This window comes from Chelonoidis abingdonii, chromosome 1 (assembly GCF_003597395.2).
Source record: "Chelonoidis abingdonii isolate Lonesome George chromosome 1, CheloAbing_2.0, whole genome shotgun sequence".
NCBI lineage: Eukaryota > Metazoa > Chordata > Testudines > Testudinidae > Chelonoidis > Chelonoidis abingdonii.
The window spans coordinates 114,782,586-114,794,873 of record NC_133769.1 but is presented as its reverse complement, the minus strand read 5'-3'; the positions used below and the strand labels follow the sequence as shown (position 1 = coordinate 114,794,873).

Genomic DNA, 12,288 nt, shown 5'->3' with positions numbered 1-12,288 from the left:
GTACTTTTCTGACACCAACACTCTCACTGAAGTCAGCTAAAACTTCAAAAAGGTTGGTTTGAACTGTCAGTAAGTCAGAACAGAGACTCAAATGAAAATATTCCCTTATGAGGAACTGCCTGGCACAGTCACCTCAGCCTCCAAGCTTTCTTGTTCCCTAAAGGTTTTCAAACTTTACTACATGAGTGAGACCCACTGGAGTACAACAAGACAGTAAATTAAGTCAATTGCTCAGTTTTTAAATATCTTTGTATTATATCATCTCCACTTCAATTTCTAAGTTTCCTTCCTCTCCCCCCCCACCCCCGCTCCCAAAAAATGTATGGGTATTCATGACACAAAACGCAGCCAATAAATCTCAATACAGACCAGGAAAGCCTCTTTTTATTGTCATTAGCTGAACCGCTTTAGAAAAAAATGACTACAATGTATACCAGGCTGTGGGTTGTTTAGAGTTACCTCTTGACTGGTTTTCTACTGGAGCTATTGCAAAATAGATCTCACCACATTACAACTGATGAACACGATGCAGTCAGTTGCTTGACAGTTGTCCCATGAGGTCAGTTTATACCACTGGCCAAACAAGAGTGGCATGGATTTAAAGTCCTTTCAGTAACATAAAAGATACACGGTAGCCACTGTTGGGCTTATTTTTTGGACTTGCTGATTGGTTGATGGATTTAAAAGAGCAACTGACCTGCCAAAGATCAGTCAATCTGCAAGCCTTCCAGAAGAAAAGGGACAGTTTCAAGACGAATAGTCCAACAACTAAATTGACGACCTTTTACTACTTTCTTCTAAGCAATGAATTGGAGAAGTGGTAATCCACCAGGAGCAAAAAGTAGGATTCCAATAGAAATTAACAGCCCAGCACCATCCTGAAATCCCTTTCAAAAAAATGTACAAGCAGCAACTGAGTCCTCAGGGCAACATATGATCTACCTTTGTTAGAAAGAACCCTTTCTTTGTAGTCTTGGTTATTCATACATTTGGTCAGAACTATCCCCTGTTGAAGTGATGAAATCCCTGATTACTAGGGATATAAAATTTACTTTGACTCTTGATCTCTCCAGAGAAAAATTAAACAATTAATCCACTGAGCAATTAAAAGTCACCAACATATGCAGTAACACAAAAGTCTCCAAAAAATGCAGAGCAGATAAACAGGTTTAGTTGTTTAAAAACAAAACAAAAGAAACCATGCATGTGCTTTGTCAATTGTACAAACACAGTTATTTAATTTCCATCCTTGTCTCACTGACAGATGTCCACATCACAACCGGCCCCAAATGGTAGTAACTAGCAACTTTGTTGCCAGTGTCTTCAGAGAAGCCAAAGACTGAATGAGCCATGGAGACAACACTACTGTCTAGGGTGACCAGATGCCCCGATTTGATAGGGATAGTCCTGTATATAAAATGTTATATAAAATACAAAAACAGAAGTAGTAATTTTCTATCAGCAGATTAATTTTGTAAAAAACAAATAAAAAATTGTCTCATAAATGTTACACTTTGCATCTCAAAAAATACAGTAGATATTGTTATATAGCTTACTGATGAATCCACATGTCAGGAATAAGATTTCACTGAGAGCAATCATTAAAATTTGTGCTTGCTGGATATATATGTTTTCAAAGTCTTACCACCATTTGAATAGCAATTGTTGATGAAATATCCATTTAGAAACTAATATAGTTCAGCCATTGTTGGCAGATTTTTACATCCATGTAGATTCTAATTTTTCTGTTTTGTCTTTGCATACTTAGGTTTTCCTGTTTCAACAAATAAAATATCGTACCAGGTATTTCAGCAGCTCTACTTAAAATATTTTTTGCTACCTAAAAGTATCATATCTGCAATAACCATTTTCAACATTTGGTGTACAAATTTTCTTTCCATGACACTTTAGCTGAAGTAAAACAAAGCAGCATGCAACATTAAAGGTTTTATAAAATGTATTTAGAGGTAAACCACATGGATTTGAGTAGGTGGTCCTTACACAGGAGAAAAATGATGAATTCTGCTCAACCTGAATAAATCCAAAGCATTTGTGTTAATGTGAATCTGTGTAATGATCCTTATTAAAACCATAATAAATGCTTTAAGAGTAAAAATACTGTACCTCATATCATGAGTAAGTGAGACTCTCAGTGTAGGTAATGTAATTCCTGTGTCAGACTTCCTTCTTTCCAGGCCCAGGGCAACTGTACAGAAAAAAACCATACCATTAAAAGAAAAAAATTACAGTAGTTTGTAGTACATTCACCTACACATCTGTAGAAGAAATCATACAACATTGAGAATTGCAACAGTTATATGCAGTTTCAGGAATACTAACAGGCACAGTGTTCTTCAGTTTGTCTGCTTCCACATTTAATATGTAATCTAGATTCCTTTTTCCTTTAGCTAATTCAAGGTTAAACTTGGAGACTTCACATGATTCATCAAATGCATCGTTCTTTGCATATGAAATACATATACATAAATCTGCTCCATAAGAACTTGACACTTGATAAAACTATTTTTACTGAAATCTCTAACAACTGAAACCCACTTGATAAATGTAGAGGAAGTAAAACTAGCATATTAGATATTAAGAATGTCAAGCATTTCTGCACTCTAGTATTTTGTAATGACAGTCAGATTATATTTTGCACTCTGGAATTCATGCATATCAGTCAGATTGCTTAGTGACTGTCCATTAGTCATAGACAGTGGCATTCAGCAACATTTTTAGTAAGACATGCAACAACTATTTAGATTACAATTAAACTTCCCACCCTGATGAAGAGTTTGTGCTGCTAGCTCTGATCTATCATGGACAACTCAATTCTAAAACTTGCATGTCTTTTTTCAGTCCTTCATGCAGAAATGCACTAAGTTAATTCACCTTAAGAACTCAACCAATGTGTCCATATAGCTATAATCTAATAGATCTTAGCTGCATGTGTGATGAAATTTTAGTAGATATATGGTACGAGAATGCAAATCTCAAAAGAGCTATGCTAATCATCTATGGCACACTTAAGTTAATCACGTGCCAGAAATGTACAAAGGCATAATGTCTCATTATGAATTACTGAATCACTGAGTCATGCAAAAGAGATGTTTTCCTCTTCACTTGCATAAGGTTTTAAGGGGGCTTGCCATTATGTATTCAATTCTACACTTACATGCCTTTTAGTGACATTCCACAAAATGGTGTCCTCCATGCAGCATGATCTCGCACATAGTGTGTGCAAGGTCACACTGTGCAGAGGATGCTATTTTGTTCTACAAAATGGTATCCCCCGTGGAAGCTCTAGGGCCAAATGGAATCGTCTCAGGGGTCACCCATTGGACCACGTTTAATTCTGGGGTTTGCAATGCATGATGACTTGTCCCTGGTCATAGATGCTTATTACAAAGCTGTCATGACTCAAAAGACCAGTTTATCCATAGATATACACTTGGGGCCTGATCCTGTGAGATTCTGAGTTCTCAAATCCTGTTATTGAGATTTAAGCAAGAACTTTGAATGGGGGCATCGAGAAAGTGTTGAATCCTTGCCAAAAAGCTCCCCTTGATTAGATAATCGCTGAGAGAGAGGGAAGAATCATACACACTCATTGCAGTCACAGTAGCATATTTACACCAAATGAAATTTGTGAAATACCTTATGCCTGTCCGAAACACAATCCCGAATTAATTCCTGATATATAAACATTGCTATCAGCATAAACTGGAAATACCCAGGGATATCTGCTACATTCAAAAAACAAAAATTGGAGAAAACTCAGGAAGATCATCTAATTCAGCTAAAAGTCTTACAGAAACAACGCTGAGCAACAGCTGCAGTGCAGCGGAGTTCAATGCCATACCAAAATAACCATGTATTACATATCAGTGAGGTAGTTTAATGTCTTTAGAATGACAAACCAAAGAGAATTTCCACTAGGCAAGAACTGAGAGCCTGGGCCAATGAGCAAGGATCAGTTCTACGTAACTACTGAATGTAGTGTTCGCTTTACTCCCTCCCAGCCTGAGATTGCTTGTATAGGCCACACATCATGGAATTCCAACCTTGCTGTTTGAAGTATAATGATCTAGATTAATAGGCATGAATACCAAATTTATCAAAAATAATTCCATTAGACATGAGAAGCCAGATTAATGTTCCTGTTTATATGCCCTCACATACCTAGATCTCAGAGGGATTTTTTGTACATCACTTTTCTGAGAATAATTTACTTTTCTGGAAATAGTCTACAAAATCTGTCTCCTATCAGTTAAAAGCTCATACACTTGGTATGTTCTTGATCAATAAGTTCCATCACAGTCTGATGCTCCTAGAAGAGCAAAGTCTGTCCTTTGCTTATCCTGAATATACTCAATCTTCAAGTTAGGACGGGTAAGCAGCAGGTTATTGATGCAAGGAAAGCATCGTGCATGTTTGCACTGAAGTTTCAACAGCTTTAATGGATTTGTACAAAAAAAAGATTTAAGATTTCTAAATATTTTATAGAAGATAACAATAAAAATTTGTACATCTGTTTATTTGAGCAATGACAGACCATTCTCACCGATGGAAGAATATTTGCCACCTCAAGTTGAGCCTCATGTCTCCAAGAAATCCAACTGGATGCAACTGAAGTCTGGCGCACTATAATATTGTCTAGTATTTACAAAATGCCCCTTATCATTGTCAGGGATGGTCTAGGTACACTTGGTCCTGCTTCAGAGGAAGGGGCTGGACTTGACCTCTTGAGGCGCCTTTCAGCCCTACATTTCTGTGAACCACTTCAGAAAACACATGGACTTTTCATACCTTACTTGGTGCTTAGAGTTGAAATGGAACAGACTAAGCAAAATGACATATCCCATGATTTTCCAGAAGATGGTAACAGTTATAGCATCATTTGAGGCAAATTAGCCATCTGTTTAGTCCAGAGATCAAATATCTGAAAGAACTCAAATTACAAGTGTGATGTCCGTATCACTGACACACTGAAAATAAAAAAATAAAATCCACCTCGAAGTGCTGCGGGCTTAGGCCAACCAGAACCAAGATTGCTTACTGTTGAGTCTGAGAGACTGTATACGGAGAGCAAACTCCTGAATACTCACCCGGGGACTCTGCCATATGTTCTTGCTTCTCTTCTCTTTCCTGGTACTGAAGCAAATGGGACCACAAAGCAGATTTCCCCTGAAAATAGAACATGTAGGAGAAGTTTAAAATAAATAAGAAAGGAGCGAAATTAAAAAGCTAGATATTGGATTAGAGCCTGGTGGTTTAGTGAATCCAGGAAGTCACTTTCGGTTCTTGCTTCGATTCTTTGCTCCTGACCAATGAAACCAAGAAAACAGGAAAGGACCCTCTCACAGAACGAGTAATTTCCTGTGATCATGAAACTCTAGTCACTGTTTTTCTCCTCAGTGTTCCCTCCCCAGTCCTTCACTCTGCTTGAGGATGGAAAAAGCTATTTTGTTATTACAATTTGTGGAAAGGCTTCTCTTGAAAGCCTCACAAAAATTTTAGGAAATGAATAGCTGTGCCAGAAGTGTTTAGATATATAATTTCTCAATAGACCTGATTGTAATCAATAAGTAGTTTAAAGAGATGGATTACAGAAAATACTTTTAATATGTGCTAAATTGTACTGTGCACAAGTGCTTTTTCCTGACCAAGTTTCAAGTTACCAACCTGTTTGACTTGTAGACCATGGCTCCAGATCCTTTCCAACAGGTCACAAAGACTAGCAATCAATGTATTTTCCTCCAGACCTGTTATGTTGGCCTCTCCATGTCCCAGCTCTATTGCTTCATGGCCCATCTTCTCTACCAACATACGTTTAGTCTACAAGACAGCAAGATTTAAAGAGTATGTCATCCAGCAAGCTGTGAAATCTACAGATTAGTAAACTTGAATCTGGCCACTTAAACATCAATTCTGATTACAAAATGTCTATAGTCAAAGTACTATTAATTTTAGGTAAGTTTCTATATAATGCACAACATAAGGAATTTGATACTACATAAAACTATGACTGATGCAATTATACTCAGATGTCAACAAACTGTTTCTTCAGCTACACAAAAGGGCTTTTCTATTGTTCACGGAAGAGGTGCTCTATAATAGAAACAAGGACTTCATGGGTCGCATACACAACGGTCACTATACTCTGTGGACTGATCCTTTTTGGAAGAGGCTCCCAAAACCCTGTCAGTATGTGAACATTTTAATAGAGTTTATATGAACACCTTCTCTCCAGTTCACGATCTTGCAAACTACCTCTTCTCTCCCATTCCCGATCCCATAAAATCTCTACCAACATGCCTGGAAATGCAATGCATTTCTTTTAATGCCATTTAGCAGCTGGACATACCAAGAAAGAGGAGCATCTGCCCAGTAACTATCTCTGGCCTACTAGCAGAGCTGGGGTTAAGGTTATGAGGGGCCTAAGGCTAATGGGAGGGAAGGGCCAAAATATGAACAACAGATTTCAAAAAAAGTTATGAAGTCAAACATTTATCTACATACGTATTTATATATTTATATAAAATTAACAAGTTTATTCTACTCTCACTACATTCAATTCTTCAAACAGATACTTCTGAGTACGAGGCAGCACGAGGGATGCTACGCTGTCCTTCTCTTAGGTCTTCCTCCTTGGTGGGGAACTGCTCATCTGTATGAGGATGAACACTGCAACATTCCTCATCTGCTCACCTCTTTCAAACTTGTGCTTCTACCTTTAGCTCTCCACATGGCAAAGGGCAAAGCCAAACCCTGCAAGTGTTTTCCCCCAGCTATAGCCTCTACACCACATATCCTATCTGACTGACTGCAGTCTAGGATGCAGCCAACTTTTATTATGTAAAAGAAAACCACTAAGGTGTAAAATACAGTGAAGTAGAGGAAGTAATAGTGGGAAAATTACATTGGGTAGCATTGTATTTTAGGCTATCTTGCTTTGAAAGCTGCCTCCTAGTGTTGCAGTTGCTGAGGACAAGGAATTACCGTTTTCACATTGAACCCAAATAATATTTATGGGATGAATCACTAGAGATTAACTACACAAACTGGGTTTCACCACATCAGTCCATTCTGTCTTCAAGCTCTTCTACAATTAGAATCAGAACAGAATCATAGGACTAAAAGGGACCAAGAGGTCATCTAGTCTGATCCTCTGCACTCATGGCAGGACTAAGTATTATCCCATGCCTTGACAAAGCCCTGGCTGGGATGATTTAGTTGGTGTTAGTTCTGCTTTGAGCAGGGGATTGGACTAGATGACCTCCTGAGATCTCTGACATCTTCCAATCCAGATAGTCTATGATCTATTCTAGAATGTGTGATGAGCAGCTCTGACATGAGGTTTTCTAAGCCTGAGTTCTGTGTGCACCAACCTCCTACGGTTTGGATTTGTTTGTGTTAAACTGTCCAGAAGAAAAAGGTAACAGCTAGAAGTGACACAGATCTTTAGATGCTTGCCCGGTCATATTTAGCTTTTCAAAATCACTGAACTAACATTGACCAAACGTAACCTAAAGCCTTTCAGCTTTTGAATGACTAGAAGTTGACAAAACAGAGCTATTCCTTGTTGTGTTCTCTGCCCCCTGAACAAAAAGATTTCATTGAAAAACTCGTCTTAAAAGAACCATTAAGGATTTTTCAAAAGAACAGTCCAACCAAGGCTGCTGTAGTGAGACCTTTATTATATCAGATCTGGTGTTTAAGGCTGGCGTAGAATGAAGGGAGAGCTTCCTGTTTCATTTTCTTGTGTAGATGAAGCAGATCTTGCTTATTTTCCACCCCGCTCCCCTTAAAGTGCTCAGATTTTAGGGGAGAAAAGCGAATGAGATTATGCTCATACTAGCTGTGAAAAAGGAGAAGGTATCAAAATCCATTCTTCTGCAAAAATCTGTTCTCCCTGAAGTCAATAAGGCTACACAGGTGTAACTATCAGCAAGAATTGGGCTGTGTTCTCATTCCCTTCTCGAATCTCACACATTCCATCCTTACCCAACATTTTCCACTTGGGAAAAAGTTAGTTTGAGTTGGGGCAGAAAAATGAGGACTAACTTCAGGTTTATTGAGCTTTAAGTTTTCTTTTGAGTTTCATTCCAAAATCAAACATGGGGTACTTTTATGATGGATTAAACTGCTAGATGTCAAGTATCAGAGGGGTAGCCGTGTTAGTCTGGATCTGTGAAAGCAGCAGAGAATCCTGTGGCACCTTATAGACTAACAGAGGTTTTGGAGCGTGAGCTTTCGTGGGTGAATACCCACTTCGTCAGACGCAGGTAGTGGAAATTTCACCAGGGCGAAGGTATATAATGCTAAGCAAGCAAGCTAGACCGATAACGAGGGTTAGTTCAGTCAGGGAGGGTGAGGCCATGTTCTAGCAGTAGAGGTGTGAAAACCAAGGAGGAGAAACTGGTTCTGTAATTGGCAAGCATTCACAGTCGTTTGTTTAGTCCAGAGCTGATTGTGTCACATTTTGCAAATGAACTGAAGCTCAGCAGTTTATCTTTGCAGTCTGGTCCTGAAGTTTCTTTTGCTGCAGGATAGCCACCTTAAGGTCTGCTATAGTGTGGCCAGGCGAGGTTGAAGTTGAGAGCCTCAACCTCCCTGCGCACACCTATAGCAGACCTTAAGGTGGCTATCCTGCAGCAAAAAAACTTCAGGACCAGACTGCAAAGAGAAACTGCTGAGCTTCAGTTCATTTGCAAATTTGACACCATCAGCTCTGGACTACAAAGACTGTGAATGGCTGTCCAATTATCAGAAACCCAGTTTCTCCTCCCTTGGTTTTCACACCGTCTACTGCTAGAACAGGGCCTCACCCTCACCTGACTGAACTAACCCTCGTTAATCTCTAGCGTTGCTTGCTAGCAAATAGTATATTACCTGCCCCTGGAAATTTCCACTCACCTGTCTGACGAAGTGGGTATTCACCCACGAAAGCTCACGCTCCAAAACCTCTGTTAGTCTATAAGGTGCCACAGGATTCTCTGCTGCTTAAACTGCTAGAGAATCAGCAAACGGACAGAACCTGCCTTTAGCCTATTCAGCCAGTCTTTCTACCATAACCTGCTAAGAAGTGGATTTAAAATCCTTGAGAAAGATGGGACGGAGGAACCTATAACATTATGCGTTGAGCTTCCTCCAACACTTTTGCAACCCCTTAAAACTACAAAAATGCATTGGCCTGTGGAAGTAGGCTGAGCATAAGGAAAGAATTTGGTTACCAGTGCATCCCAGTACAGAAAAATACATCAAAAGAAAAAAACTGGATTTCTTTGATTTTTAGTACAGTTCAATACAGTACTGACCACAGTGCATCATAAATCTGAAGCCCGTCAATAGAAAGTACTGTAAAAGTTGAAGTACTGGTATCCAGAATGGGATGTTTTGTTTTGTGTTTTGGTTCCTTTTACATGGGAGGGGCAATAGTTCTGGCTGGAGCTGCATGGTGTGTGTGTGCAGGTTCTGTGCAAGCTTCCCACCCTACTGCTCTAGTACTGCCACTTCCCCCTGCCACCTCCTTGCCCTGCTGCTCCTCACAGGCACTCACCAGTTGTCCAGAAATGGGACCCAGCACACACACGATAGTGACCAGCACTACGATCCAGGAGACAGCACCCTGGAGCTGCCTGCCAGCCTCAGCTGAGGAGAGGGACAGAAGGAACTTCTTCCCTCCCTGACAGCTAAGCAGAGCTCCGGAGAAATCGGGGGTAGGGGAAACTTGGTGGTAGTGGAGGGGAGACAAAGGATACTTTCCAGGTGCTCCTGCAGTGCGGGGAGATGCAGATGGGTCTGCTGCTTCCAGCTGGCTGCCAGATGAGTTCCTTCCAAGCCACAGGGGACTGCTTTGCCTTATTAGCCTATGGGTTAATCTGGCCCTGCATACCAGGAGACCAGCTCAGGGGCTGATTCTGTAAGGTCTCAAGGCAGAGAACTACCAGTGAAACCAATGGGACTTTGGTTGTTATGGATCTTTCCTGCAACTCCTCCACAAAGACATTTTCATTCTCATTACAGAAGAGTGGAAAACATACATGTTTTTTTTAAAAAAAGTTACCTTCATGCGACATTCTTTCAGTAACCCTTCCACAAATTTCCAGTTTGTCTGAGCAATTACAGCTGGAGAAAGGTCTGAGAGTTTGGGCTGCCTTAAATTTTTCCCCAAACTTCTTGCCTCCTGCATGTATTTCTAAAAAACAGAATTAGCATTAATATGACAGAGAGATTCCCTGGCTTCCTAAAACTGTTGACAGACAAGCACGGATATAAAAAGGACTCAGAGCACGTCAATCCATGCACTCTAGTGATTTATCTGAAGCTTAAGTACAGGAGTGGAGAAGTGTAACACACCACAGGCCAACAGGAAAAACCTCCCATGTGGTAAGTGCAATAGAAACGTCAAACAGAACTAGCCAGTGGATTGTGTTATGAGCTAGTAGTCCAGAGTTAGCCAAAATGATACCTTCAGTGAGCATAAAAGTCCAAACCTGCATTAAACATTTCTTTCCATTGTTATTTGATTTTCACTAGTAAAAGGGATGAAAAAGCCAACTGAATAATCTGAAGAACATAGTGTGGAGCTGAATGAAAAATATTTTTGGAAGAAACTAGAAAAACAATGTGTGGGAAGGAAAAGGAAGAGGGATTCACTGATTTCAAAGAAGTTTGGCTGAGGAAAACAGACGTGGGACAAGTTGGTCCTTGTCCTTACTGACAAACTTTCTTAATCACTGAGGAGTTTATTAATTCTTAGACTTGTTTTAAACAAAAACTCCATTTTTTGGACTCATTTTGGAAAATGGCATTAATGCAAGGTACAGACGGACAAACAGTGAACAGCCAAGGTTTTAAAAACATAAGTGCCTAAAGTTCAACTAAATCTGTGATCTGATATTCAGAAGTGCTGAACACCTATTCATGTTAGAGAGAGCGCTATATGCTTAGCGCTTCTAAAAGTCAGACCACATGTGGAGTTAAGAGCCTACGTTTAGGCGCTCATTTTTTAAATAAAATTTTGTTAAACTCAGCAGGCAAGTACTAAAAATAGGTCTGATGATTACAAGTTTGATATTCTATTAGAACGTTGTTGAATTAAACAATTTAAAAGTATGATGCTCCTGTCCCCACATTGTAATGAACTGTCTCTCGTTATGGGTAGGTGTTGTCTGCCTCACCCATACAAGATTCAAGAATTCCCCACTTGTTTTAATCCATTTAATTCTTTCTGCACTTAAGGCCCCACAGAAGGACTGGATGGTACTTCCTTCAGAGAGAGAATGCTGCTGTTTAATTGGGCTGCAGTGTTTACTTTAGAGCAAGACAATGCACAGGGACTGAGCATGCTGTCTCTGCAGCACTTTCAGACCTTCCCTATCTGGAAAGAAGATCATTTTAAACTAGTTTGTTTAATGAAAACAAAATCCAAAACTGGTGTCACTGTAAATTGAACAAAAACTACTTGAGCATGAAAAAAGAAATGGTGGAAGATCATGGCAGAATGCAAAATTTGGTCAAGTCAGCTCACAGCCTGTTCAATAGATCTGACAGGAGAGGAGCACGTACGCCTGGTTATCTCTAATTAAACCCAAAACACTGTTATGCATAAATAAGATGACAAAGAAATAAAAACATTTAAAAAATTGTTTTAGGCAATAATGAAAATATTCTGTTCAACAACTGGTAGCCTCACAATAGCAGTTTCATCCAATTTGTGCCAAAATAATAAACATCATGAAAACAGTGAAAAGGGAATAGCTAATAGGGATAGATTCCAACTTCTCTTTAAAGGGAAAGGGATAAAGAAAATAGATCCAAGCGTGGTCATAGTCTGAAGAGTGAAAAAATTTAGACAACTGTACTCTATTCCTTAGCATTTCATCAAATGATAATGTATTATACTGGCAAACGTTTTCAGTCCTGCTAACTCTATTGGTCCTGAAAGTTCTAGAGAAGAGGAAGTCTGCTATAGAAAGAGTGAGTTGGATTCTATTCTGCCTGTGCATCAGTATCAACCAACTACCATCACTACCCAAGCTTTCACTGCAGACTCTTTACTTGTGGCTTAAAAATCACAGCTGAGAAGGACACAGCTTGTATTTGAGATCCTAAGCAGTGGGAAAAAAAAATTACTTTGGGAGGATAAACTGAGCCAGAGGGTTAAAATGAAATCCCATGACTTTATTTTCAGTGTTACTTTTCTGACTATAACCACATTTCAGTAACTACAGGGGTGTGCGTATGTCCTACAAAAAAAGGAGATTGAAGTGATATTGGAGA

At 39.4% G+C, this 12,288-nt stretch overlaps 1 protein-coding gene across 4 annotated transcripts in view; it reads right to left on the bottom strand.

The window, feature by feature from the left end:
* The window catches only part of DENND5B (DENN domain containing 5B), a 206,012-nt gene that overhangs the window by 29,267 nt on the left and 164,457 nt on the right, over positions 1-12,288 (bottom strand). For all 4 annotated transcript variants that reach the window (XM_075069184.1, XM_075069177.1, XM_075069179.1 and 1 more), the window contains 4 exons: positions 10,070-10,201; positions 5,686-5,838; positions 5,109-5,187; positions 2,125-2,206 (listed from right to left, as the gene is read on the bottom strand). In XM_075069184.1, coding sequence (XP_074925285.1) covers positions 2,125-2,206; positions 5,109-5,187; positions 5,686-5,838; positions 10,070-10,201 — 446 coding nt within the window. The remainder of the gene's footprint in view (positions 1-2,124; positions 2,207-5,108; positions 5,188-5,685; positions 5,839-10,069; positions 10,202-12,288) is intronic.